Here is a 13,725-nt window from a genome sequence, read left to right on the forward strand (position 1 = left end):
AACTTCAAACTTCTACCTTCGATGCCGAAACCTATCAAATCACGTCTGATTAACCTCAAATTTTGTACACAAGACATAATTGACATTACGGACCTACGCTAACTCCCGGAATCAGAATCCGACCCCGATATCAAAAAGTCCACTCCCGATCAAACTTTCCAAAAACCTTCAAATTTTCAACTTCCGCCAAATGGCCCCGAAATGACCTACGGACCTCCAAATCCACATCCAGACGCGCTCCTAAGACCAGAATCACCATACGGTGATATTCCCAAACTCAAAATCCCAAACGAACATCAATAACATTGAAATACACTTCAACCCAAATTTAGGAAATTCTTCCAAAATGCCAATTTCCAAAATAGGCGTCGAAACGCTCCCGGGTTATACGCCCAAGTCAAAAATCATCGTACAAACCTTTTAGAACCTTCAAATGCCGATTCCGAGGTCGTTTACTCAAAATTCAAACCTTAGTCAATTCTTCTAACTTAAAGCTTCCGAAATTAGAATTGTCTTTCCAAATCAACTCCGAACTTTCCGAAATTAAATTCCGACCATGCGTACAAGTCATAATACCTGAAGTGAAGCTGCTCAGGGCCTCAAACCATTGAACCCACGCTAGAGCTCAGAACGACCGGTCGGGTCGTTACATTCTCTCCCACTTAAACAGACGTTCGTCCTCGAACGTGCTAAGAATTGCTCTGGAGTTGTCCGAAATCATTGTTTAACACCTCGTGCACCCACCCGTGCTACCACAACCCAGTTGAGCACATTAGGTCGAGAAAACCTAAAAATCATCCCTTTTATCTAGTCAAATATGCCTTAGAGCCAAATTCCAACATCTGAAATTCTCTACCAGGTTTGTTTCCAACATACGAACACCGTATCCATCACTGCATGATATACCAACACATGATTGTATACTCTCACTGAATTCACACCATGCACCACATTATTCACATGACCATAATATCGTCCTCTGATAACAATAGCCGGAATTCCATGAATCTGATGCCCACAACACACCTCATGAAGCATATAAGTCCCGTTTCCGCTCTCGCATTACTTCCACGACAGAAGAGATGTGTAGAAACTCATAACTACCTACCGAATCACAACTCATGGAGTCTCTCCTCCCGACAGAAACCATTACCTTATTCTGGACTGAATATCGATATTTACTCTTTAATGTGCCTCATATAAATCTGATCGCACTGATCCCAGGTCCAATGACCTCGTTTCACCCAGTACAAGCTGTTCAGGCAATAAGCCACCTCAGATACTACAAAAGCCTCATATGATACCACATTATGCTAACAAGCTACAAACTCGAATGTGATACATAAGGAAAATAAACTCTGGAATGAACTACTCGACCCACATTACTAATTTAATAACCAAAAAGATGTTATGAAACTTCCTCAGAAATGAGACACAAAACACACATGAATAGCTATGGGAAACTGTACTCAATATCACACTGTTACGGCGTGCAACCCGATCCCCACATCATACCATTGCGGCATGCAACCCGATCCACACATGATACCATTGTAGCGTGTAACCCGATCCAACCATGATACCTGTGGCAGCGTGCTACCCGATCCATACAACATATCCATGGAGGCGTACCACCCGATCCAACCATATACCCGTGGCGGCATGCCACCCGATCCACACATAATAATCTAAAGAAAGCACACATCGGGCCGTAATGCTTATACTCACGAAATGCCCGAATATCAACCATAAGCACGCCAAGTGCATAATACAAATCCTGGGGAGACGGGTAATGTCATACGCTATAAACTCAAGCACAACTAAGGTGCGATATATGATCTGCATCTCGAGAGCCATCCTGCTCACATAACACCACAAACTATACGGGATCTCAATACGGGTGCGAATAATCAAACTGCCTCATAACCCACATGACACAATAGAGACTATACGGAAGGGCCGACAACAGAAATATCATCCAAGGCCCGAAGACCCCTTCGAAAACAACGCTATGCTGAAATGAACACATCCAGCCTAATATAGAGCCCACATTCATTCACATTTAGATCCATCCACGGACCTCAAACTGATTCTGATCATACCATGCTTGGCTAAATAGCCTCTCAAGGATCCACAATGACCTATTCACGACACATAAGAACAACCGTCAAATCCGAAACGAACTCACATGGTCCACAGCCCAAGGAATAGAATGTCTCCCAGGCATAAACTCTCGCACTTGCGATATTACCATGACCTCCATATTCGGTATCAATCTTTAACAATCAAGTGACTAACATGTCACACTTATACAAATCTCCCCATGGGGCATTCTCCCACGACCATTCCTCTCAGGTAGCAAGGTCCACACATCCTTACCACCAGCCGTTCTAATTCTATAGAGTGAGTCAAAAATATGCAAGTCAATACACAAAGCCTCTTCCACATGACACCGATATCAGGTGACGCTAAAGACAATACCACATTTTTTTAAATATCTGAATTCTTCCCTGCTCATCCGAGCTCTTGATAATCTTGTTGACATCAACTTCAACCTTGATCCTCAACTTTCAATTTATTCTCAAATTGCCTTAGAAACAATAATAATCCCATTCATTAACGTAACGTAACCCAACAACACTCATCCCGAGTCACTACAAGAAAAGTGTCATTTACATGGGGATTTTACATGGGAATTTTTTCTGCAGGTAATACATGCGGATTTTCATGGGAAAATCTAAAATTCCTAAATATAAGAATATTGTACTTGCAAAAATAGAATTCACAGGAAATTCTGCAGGTATATTTAGCGCCATCTAGCGCGAAAATAGCACTTGGAAAATTAGTTGGGAATTCAATCCGCATATACCATATTCGCAGGTAAATCCGCAGGAACGAGAACGAAAAAATAATAAAAACTTTTCCTTTGATAATCTGCATGAATATCTCCAGGTAGTCTACTTGTGAGTTTTGCTAGGGATAATCACATGGAGTTTTACATGGGGATTTATCTGGGCATATACGTACCTGTGGAATTGCCTGGGGATATAGTTGCTGCGATTTTAATTGGGAATTTATTCTTGGGGATTTACTTGGGGATATTACTACCTGCAGAATTACATGGGAATAAAGTTATTGTGATTTTAGATGGGGACTTATTCTTGGGGATTTACATGGGGATATATATACCTGCTGTATTATTTGGGGAATTTCATGTGTTATTGAGCCACGTGAAATACATTGTAGAAGTATATTATCAGCAAATAATTGATTGTTATGGTATCTTTCTTTGCATTATAAATGATACACTTCCGCCTACTCCATGTCTACTAACGCTCCTCTCCAGAGCATTTTATTTAAAAAATATAATAATTAATGATTATCAAGGAGTAGAGGGACTCGCTGTTATAGTCATTATCGTCGAGTAAACTGACTATAAAGGTGATATATTTGTTTATATAAGCAATATATAAAGAACAAGATGATTATCGTCGAGTAAACTGACTATAACAGTGATATATTGGTTTATTGGTTTATAAACAAATATAAAGATCATATAAGATGTCGTGCCTCTTTCTTTCTCACAAAAGTCGGGCTTCGACGTCGTGACAACTCTTCCTAAAGGAAGGTTGTTAAAAGAGAGAGTCGCCACCTAACGGGTTCGAGGTGCGTTAGGACACCTATTTACAAGTAACTCTGGTTTAACCAGTCTGCGTCACAAAAGATCGGGTAATGGCTCAAATTACCTCGAGGAGAAGGTGTTAGGCACTCCTCGAGGTCCACAAATATGGGTCCCGGCCGAACTCGAATTATATGAATTAGTCCAAATAAAGAGAAAAGAAAAATATTAGGCAAATAAACAAAAAAAATGATTTTAAGGCAAGGGGTGTGTGTGTGTATGTGTGTGTGTGTGGGGGGGGGGGGGGTAGGTCCTAAATTTCTTAGCCTAAAGGATCACTCCGTGCAACATAAATAATACTTCATAACTCCCTCAAGGTGGGGTGTTACTCGTGTTATTCAGCGGGCACAGACTATCATCCCCTGCTACTCGATTACTATCTTAAGTTGTTTACCTAAAGCGTACTAATTGATTATAAATAGTACCTTATGCGTGCACTACCCGTCCCATACCTATAGTCCAAGAGGCGTTTGGACCTCTATCTTGGGTGGTTTTAGACTTAACTTAGGTTGCTCAAAAATAAGAAAACTAGGCGACATACAAAACAAATTAGACTTTCATGTATAAGCAAATAAGGGCTCAAGTTAGCCTCCACACTTAGGCAACTAATGCACGCAAACAAGTTAGGCATTTGAGAGTTGCAGATTTTAGACAAATTAAACTTATTGAATCCTATAGACATGATCTCGATGTGATTCTGGATTCAAGAATGCAGGCAGTTTCAGACAAGATGCCATTTTAGATACAATTTCTAAGAGACTACACAGTCTGCCTGTTGATTATAGGTTATAAACGATCAAACCTATAGACATGTTATCTAGGTGATTTACGCAGTAGTTGGCAGTGATGACCATTGGAAATACTCAGAATTACTCAATTTGATCCTATAGGCATGCTTTCTAATCGTGGCAGATCTAAACAATGAAATGGTGTTTGAAAAAAAAGTTCAATACTAACACTTTAAGGCGAGTGGTATTAACCTATAGGCAGGATTTCTAACAATTAGCGATCAAAACTGATTTTTTTATACTTGCTCCTATAGGCATGTTTTCTAGGTAAGCAGTATAATAACAACATCATATTAATAAATTAAAGTCCTATACGCATGATTCCTAGATCAGTATTGGTATCTAATGAATACGCTGCAATTATGCCAATTGGGAGATTTGTCATTTTTATTTCCTATAGGTATGATATCTAACAAAACATATAGGAGCATAATATGTTAAACGAATTAAGCACTCAGGTCCTATAGGCAGTATGTCTAACAACACATAGTAGCAGAACATATTTGAGCAATTATACACCTATAGGTAGGATTTCTACCCGTCTCATGCAAACATTATGATAGACCCATTTTTCTAATTTTACTAACATCCCAATTGTTATTACAAAATTATTACAGGCCTAATACAAAAAAATGATACAAATAATTATAGTGGGCCTAAGACAGGCCCAAAGTGTACCCAACCCAGCCACGCCTTCAGTTTTGTATCCATGCAGGTTTCAACACAGCCTAGAAACCACAAGAGAACTTGGATGATAACCCACAATCATAGTCGATCAAAAGATACAGAAGAATAGTCATTTACACAAGTCAATTATCCAGTAGGCATAGAGAGGGACATAATTGAGCAGTCAAGAAGAAAGTGGCCAAGAACCTTAGGCCCTAGTGTGTCAGAGTTCACAAGGGTCTCAAAGTGGACCCCGAGCAGTGCTCACACTAGGGAGGTTAATAGAGAAGTTTTAGGAGGCCTTGGCTTTCAGCCGGCCAAGAATTAGTGACTCAGAACAGGGAAACAACCAATGAAAAATAGCAATAAAGTAATGGGTTTGGAAAAGTATTTGTAGACACTTTAAGATAATCACATAATGAACATGAACTCGAGAAGCAAACTAATACATTGGGGAAGAGTTACATAGGATAAGAAACAAGGAGCCTGGGATTGCAAAGTTAACAGGCAAGGACATTAGACTAGTAAAACCAATTAATACAACCAGTTTAGAACTTAAAGGATCAGATTATACCCAAACTCAGGATTACACAGTATAATGCAAACATGATTAGATATCATAGAGGGTATCCGTCAAATTTAAGGGATAACAAGTTCGTTAGAGGTGCAGATTTGGATATGGCAAGAACACATAGAGTGGAAACCATAGTCATAAGAGCATACTACACTTAGAGTAAAGGTCTTAAACTAATTGGGGCAGGTTAACAACATCAATTAATCACTGAAAGTTCGTAATTAGGCCAAGAAACATTGATTAAACCATGTAATCAGAACAACACTACACTAAGCATGCTTTATTTTATATGAATTAACTAAGTTAAGTAGAAAGACATTATTAAGCTAGCAATTATAGGCAGAATTAAACAGGAAAAGAGTCAGGAGAATATATTAGGTCATGCAATTCGAAGAACATGCTAATTAGAACATGATAAACATTGCGAAAGTTAGAAACTAACCAGTGATTGTTCAACAAAAAGGAAAAGAACGACAGTAGGGACCCAAAATCTTGAATTCGTCAAGTTCCAAGGGTTTCGAGAACCCATGGCAGTGCTCACACCCAAGAGAGGTCGGAAAGAATAGAAATCCGGTGGCCTTGGCTTTCATCCGGACAAGAGCCAAACAGAACAGAGTAATAAGCAAACATAGAGTAGAAACCTCAGTTGTTTTAGTGGAAAATGGTGATTGAAGTCTATTTCAAAAGGGGGAAGGGGAGGGGTTTATATAGTATAGAAATCGAACACATAAACATGAAAAACTATCAATCAAACACTAGAAAGTAAAGAACACCACATGCAATCGAAATCAGTAAGGAAAAGAGAGAAATTTCAAAACCCTAATTTTAGAGAAAGTACAAAAAATTCGCAGAATCTAAAAATAAAAAATCAAACGTTGCACAGAATATGATGAATATAGATGGAAACATCACTTAAAATCAGATATTTGAAACAATTTTGGTTCGATTCTGTAAACCCTAGTTTTAGGGTAAGTAAGAGTCAACAAAATATAAACAAAATCGGACTACACACGGCATATGATGAACATGGACGGAATAACAATCAAAAATCAGGAATTTAAATCGATTTTGGTTCAATATGATGAGATCTGCTTGCCATGTTTAGGCAAGCACTATAGGAGAGTAGCCAGTACCAGAAGGAGGCCGAGTATGGTAAGTAATAGCCGTGGAATCACATATTAGGTGGGATTAGGAGAAGATTTAGGGCGGCGGGTTTAGGGTTCTTCAGAGAAGGAGAAGGGAGATGAGAAAATATTAGGACGGCTGGCAAAGGGGAGTGATTAGGGTTAGGGGTGAAAGGGGTAATTAAAAGGAGGGAAATATTAGGGGCCGTTGATATTGAGAGATCAACGGCCAGGATTAAAAAGTGAGTGGGGCGGGTCGTGTGAAACGGTACCGACCAGGTTGGGATTAGTAGGTCATTGGTTTGGGCTGGGGTTATTTGGGCTAGTGTATTAGGTGTTTTGGACCATTATTTGGTCCGAAAATAGGTTAAAAATGGGGCTAGTTTTTAAATATATAACTTAACATTATAAAAATATAAAAAGTTATTCTTTGCCTAAATACTGTAATTATACATGAATATGGGCTATTATTGCAAAAATATGCAATTAGCCCTACAATGCAAATGTAATTATAAAGAATGCACTGAAAAAAATATTTAAAATATGATGTTTGTATAAATGATAAGTTTAGATGATTAAATCATCATAAAATAATTTGGAGGATAATTATTGGATATTTATACAATAAAAATGCAGAAATAAATTGGTTTATAGTCTTTAAAAATTATGAAAAATTATAAAAATACTTGTGTATGCTTATAAATCAAATGATGATGCATATGCACTATTTTAAAAGTATATATATGAGAAAAAAATTAGGTATCAACATAAGCAGCATATTGCTTATATAAACTAATATACCACCTTTATACTCAATTTGCTCGACGATAATACTTATAGTAATCTTACTATCATTGAGGTGATGATGTTTTGCCACATATTTCTTTTGGCCTCGATGACAGTAAGATTACTATAAGTATTGTTTTATTAATTATAGTTTTATCTTATTAAAATAATTCTTTTAGTGAGAAATTATTTATTTATTTATTTATTTCGAACACAAATCTAAATACAACGATAAATCCCACTAAGACATCCAATCAATTACTCTTTGATATTAAAAATCACTACTAGAAACACAATATTTTCCCACAGAAATTTCCCACAGACAAATTGTTAGTGGCGACATGCTCATGGCTTATTTCATTAGGGACTTCAATGTGTCTATTTGAGAATGATTTTATCATTTGAGTTCTTGTCTTTGTAACGCCCTAATTTTTATAAAATATTATATACATTAATTGACTATTGTTTTTAATCATGTATATGTTGTTTAAAATATTTCACCCTTTCTTTAAATTTAAGTTTCCATGCTATTTAAAAGTTATTTTTTTAATAGAATTGATTTTCTCTTATTTAATTCAAATATGTATTTGTATTTAGTTCATTAGATACTTTAGAATGTATTGCTTAGGTAACTTATGAAAAAATAATTTATACCAGTGGCAGACCTTTAAGGAGGTGTAGAGATTTTCTAAGGGCCAATAAGACAAATAGAAAAAAAAATGAATCTTATGGGTCTAGTATATATATATATATTTTAAGAGAGTAATGACTATTCTTTACCCATTCTAGGTAAAATGGGGTTATAGTGTAAATTTGTAAAATATAATCTTTTAACCCTAGATAGAAAGAACTTTCTAGGACAAGAGTGGGTTGCTCTAGTGGTAAGCACCCTCCACTTTCAACCAAGAGGTTGTGAGTTCGAGTCACCCCAAGAGCAAGGTGGGGAGTTCTTGAAGGGAGGGAGCCGAGGGTCTATCGGAAACTGCCTCTCTACCTCAGGGTAGGGGTAAGGTCTGCATACACACTACCCTCCTCAGACCCCACTAGTGAGATTATACTGGGTTGTTTTTGTATAGAAAGAACTTTCTAGGATTTTTCTTTGAGGGATTCGTTTGACAGCCCCCTTATCTCTCAAAGTCTTTGTCCTCCTTCTTCGATATCAAACACCATTGAAGAGCTCAACACATATACATGCAACTCTTTTTTCATCATTAAAATTCAAAGTTTAAAATATTAAAACCTATTTACTTACCTATTGAAGGAAGATTTAGATTTAACCTTCAAGAATCAAGATGGAATGAGCGTATTTTGGAAACCCTAGGTTTTGGATTTTGTGGAGAAACTCTCTCAAACTTGCAGTAAGTTTCTTACTCTATCTATATGTAAATTAGTATATCTTTTGCATGGTGAATTTTAGTCATTTAAAATCAGAAATTTAATCCCGTTTTTGAATTGGACAGCAGTTACTATTTTGGACATAACGTTTTCTCTAAAAATCCGATTGGGGTGATACAAAAGGCTGTAAAAAGATAAGAGAGATATCTACAATTATTATAAAGACCTAGATGTCCAGTTCTGTGGTTTACAGCCTCAAAAATCTGCTGCAATACAGGGCAGAGCTGCTGCCCAGATTTTCTCTTTAAGAATTGTGAATTGTAAAGACTCATTGACATATAATGGCTTGACTTGCTTTGAGAATTTATATTTCCTTAATATTTGGTTGAGCTTTAGAAACTTGAATTATTCATTCGCTTTATTTTATTGGAGTTAATTTAATAGCTTGAGTCTTGGTAAAAGTTTTCTTTACTTTAATTTATTATATTGGTTGTTCCTACTTTAGTACCCTACTTGCTATGACTAATTTAGAAGGTATGTTTTCGGACATTTTGATTATTTGTCTACCATTGAGGGTTTATTTAGGTTTGATCCTCATAAGCCAGTTATTGAAGGTATTGCTAGTTGCATTCGTAGTAAATTTGAGCTGGCTAAACCTTCTTGGAAGAAATTCCCACAACCTACTCGGGATATGTGATTTGAAGAATTCAAGGTAAGGATGTTTATAATACGATTCATATTCAAATATTGGTGTGTAAGTTTATAGGACTGATTCAGATTTTATGTTTATATGTATTGTGTTATAAAATACTAAATTTAGATGGTTCCCTCATTATAATGATTCTATACGACGCAATTTTGAGAAAAGGGCATCTTCAAGAATGACCCAACGTTTCCAAGATGTTAGAAAGGACTTGTCTGTGATGAAGCCAAATTGGATGGGTGATGCAGTATTCAAGGAGATGAAGGAGCATTGGGAGTCTCCTCAATTTAAGTTAAAGTCGGAACAAAACAAAAAGAATCGCGATGCAAATGCAGGTGCCTCGGCTCATACAGATGGTTGTATACTTCATCGCGTAATTTGGAAGAGATTGGTAATATATAGTTCCTTTTTAATTTATTTTTTCTAGTGCATAGATCATATAAATGTTGATAGCATACACATCTTCCTTTAATTACAGAAGAAAACAACTGGAAAAGATCCTTCATTTTCAGAATTTTATTTTCGCACTCATCGAAAGGAGAAAGATAAAAGTTGGGTAAATGAGAAAGCTGAAGCTGCTTATGTAAGTCTTCCTTCTACAAAATATATGTATTGAAATTATTTATCTGTCATTACTCTATTAGGTTGATATATAATTGGTTGTTTCAAAAAGAGCAGAGAATTTAATAGTCCAACAAACTTATGCACAAACTTGCTCTATGTAATTAATATGCCTTATTAGGGCCTAGGCAGATCTTTAGATTAGACCATTATGAAAAACATAAAAGATAGAAAAGGAGATAAAAAAAAGAAAGTGGCCAAGTAGCCATTATTTTATTGTAGTGATAATAAGCAAGAATAATATTAATCTTTCTAAATTGGACCTACTAGCTTTACCAAATTAAAGCTTTTGATTGAACTATAAACTTAGGCATGTAATTTCCTTTTAAGTGACTTGATAGTGTAGATATATTTTTATACTCATCAGCCTATATTTGTTAATCCCGGAAAACTAATTATATTGAACTCTATTCTTAAGTACCCTTTTTGGTTTAATTCAGGAAAACATCTGATTACTTGTGTGGAGTCTTTGCTCTATTTTCTTTAGTATTCTACAGTCCAATTAAAATGCCAGGGAAAGATGTGCTTAAGTGCTAGCAGTTGTCAAAATTATTAATATTTGTTTTAATGCAAAACCACTAATATTTGTTTCAATGCTTTTGTGCAGAATAAGTTTGAAAAAAATAAAGAAGAATTATTAGCTTCACAAAGTGCATCTGTTGATGGAGAAACTAATTCAGTTAGCGAGCTATCTCAATTAGGTGAAATGGATATTTGGGTGCTATCAGTTGGTGGAAAGAAGAAAGGAAAAGTTGCAGGTCTTGGCTCTGTAGATGAGTATGATTAGGATTGAGATACTTGATATTACTATTTAAGATTTACAGTTTAGAATTTTTATTTTCATCTTCGGAAGACAATCAAGATTCATAGTGACAATGATGATAACAACAACTCTTTAGATGAGTATGATTAGGATTGAGATACTTGGTAGTACTATTTAAGATTTACAGTTTAGACTTTTTATTTTTTTCATTTAGGAATTATGCATTATTATTTATTAATTTATGGATCATATTTTGTTTATATATTACTTCAGATTTGTGCAGAGTTGTTTGTTTTAAATAAAAGGATTAATATCATATGTATATTGAATTGTGTGAAATATAATTTGGGACTAAATACCAATAAATTTACTTTTAAAAAATGTACAAGTTACTTGTGGATTTTCATGGGAAAGTGCCCTAAAGCGGAACAATCTTTTATTGAGAATTTAACTGCAAATATACAGTATATGGGGATTTACATGGAGACTTTGTTAGGAATTCTCCTACGAAATTATCACATCAAATTCCCACGAAATTCCCTTTTCCCACGGAATTTTTATTGAATATTTTCTGCAAATTTACTTGGGGGTTTTGCTGCGGAATTACATGCGAATATTTGCCCATGACAATCCCTAGGAAAACTGTTTCCTTTCACAATTCTTTACCAAATTTTACTTACGATATTTTGGTATTTCTTGCGGAACAGTCCGCAAGTAATTTACATAGGGATTTAACATTCCCAGGTAATGCACCCGCGGCCAATTTATCCCCAGATAACGTACCTGGGGACTTTAAAATTCGCAGGTAATAGTTACCCACGACCTATATTCCTGGGGATTCATGTTTGCATGAAAATCCGCAGGTAAATATTTTACCTGCGAATTTTCCATTAAAATCCCATGTAAATGGCACTTTTCTTGTAATGAGTGACCCAATCCACGAGACCACATCGTCTAAATATCCATGAACCATCTCATATTCTCCTTAAGCGCTCAATAGCATAGCCAACTGTTACACCCGTTCTGCAAGACCTTCCGTGAATCCGGAGCTACTTATTCCTTTCCTCCAATACTGCACCGCATACCCAATGATAACATAGAATATTCCAAGTCCTTAGGCACTGTACTCAAATTTTTGAACCCACCAGGACCACTGTTGAGAGTCACCCACTCTGTCTTGGTCCCGAGTATAATCCAAACTCTAGCGCTCTGCCAGCACGTGAACATCCTATCAAAGAAGCACCCAACTTAATTTTTTTCCCTTGTACATTACTTCCACTAGAAGCAGAAACTCTGAGTCTTCTCAAAATTGAACATGAACCGATAAGGCCCAAGTATAGCACACATTTCTCTAATCCTTTGCTCAAATTACCACTGATATTTTCTTTCCTTAGTCGTAATAACCCACCAATATGCCGATAACCAGAAACCTCATAAGTAGAAAACCATGTAATCAAATTATAGACGGTGGGGCTCTCCCACTAAGCTTGAAGCTATAATTACATAACTCCGGAACCCACCAATATTCCTCCTTCCTTATAGACATGAGCCTGCACAATCGACCTGCCAAATTTCTCGAAATCCTCCAGTAAAACATTTCGTGAACATTCTGAATCACTAGCCACATTCACATATTCGATCTCTTACTGGATAGCCAATAGAATTCTTCGTAGAAGCTCCGTCAACACCACGAAATCAGTAAATCATTCTGAGCCCGTGCTTATTCACTAGTTGTACAAGTTTGTTCACTCCCCATTAACATCAACTAAAGGTGCGATAATACATTTCAAATCTGAAGTCAGGTTGCATCCCTCTTCATATCAAGCAACTCCTTTCTGTCATATCCAACCTTCCTCAGTATAGCAACCAATATTCCAAATTAGTCCATAGACCCAGTCACTGTCCACCATAAATTCCAAATCGCTCTAAACTTTCCCCAAGGCGTGTAGTTATCCTACCACAGAACCCATATGATACTCTGCCACTCTCCCACTTTGGTCAAACCCTCTCCTTTAAGAACCTACCCGACTTCCGCTTCTCACACTTGGCCTTCTAGAAATTTAACTACTACAAGACACCTTCCACATGTCATTCCTCATCCTCCGCTGCCCAGCTATTTCCCTAAATCAAAATTCGTCTCTGTAGAACTTGAACAAATAGATCGCTACCAACTTTAATGCCTCTATGAATATCATCCTTCTCGAACCATCAACACTAGGAACACCTATTCGATCCTGAACCATTGAACACCGCGATCTCTGACAGCCACTTCCCTGACACTATTCCACAATACCCTACCACAAAGGCGAATTGAAGAAGACCATAACACCGGCGAACTTAACACATTCAATCAAGGACGACGATACCACATCACAGATAAAAATTTCACCACTCTCAAAATACCAATCCTCGTTACTCCCATCAACCCAAACACTCATAGTCCGATTGCCTTTCCTCTGCTGGAAATAAAACACTGAGCCTCTGAATCATGTATTGAGAAAAACCTCCTTTCGAATCATTTACTGCCCCGACACGTAGATAAGTATCCTACCATTGCATCATCACTATGTGATAGTAACGCACCAATCATCATAACAATCAGTGCCAAATCTCAAATGATAGGCAATACTGATACTGAGCTGAAATGACAGAACGACCTTCCGCAAGGCGACGACAATAGCCCAAT

At 36.7% G+C, this 13,725-nt stretch overlaps 1 protein-coding gene and 1 long non-coding RNA gene across 2 annotated transcripts; both read left to right on the forward strand.

Annotated features, from left to right (window-relative positions):
- The first annotated feature begins 8,822 nt into the window (after positions 1 to 8,822).
- On the forward strand, positions 8,823 to 9,664 carry LOC138894946 (uncharacterized). Its single transcript, XR_011409133.1, has 2 exons — positions 8,823 to 8,975; positions 9,538 to 9,664. It is a non-coding gene; the product is annotated as an uncharacterized lncRNA (long non-coding RNA).
- A 169-nt stretch (positions 9,665 to 9,833) lies between these two features.
- LOC138893897 (uncharacterized) lies at positions 9,834 to 11,063 on the forward strand. The gene is made up of 3 exons (XM_070178564.1): positions 9,834 to 10,046; positions 10,134 to 10,238; positions 10,884 to 11,063. The coding sequence occupies exons 1-3, from the start codon at positions 9,834 to 9,836 to the stop codon at positions 11,061 to 11,063; spliced, it is 498 nt and encodes a 165-aa protein (XP_070034665.1).
- The last annotated feature ends 2,662 nt before the right edge of the window (positions 11,064 to 13,725 follow it).

Source organism: Nicotiana tomentosiformis, chromosome 6 (genome assembly GCF_000390325.3).
Source record: "Nicotiana tomentosiformis chromosome 6, ASM39032v3, whole genome shotgun sequence".
NCBI lineage: Eukaryota > Viridiplantae > Streptophyta > Magnoliopsida > Solanales > Solanaceae > Nicotiana > Nicotiana tomentosiformis.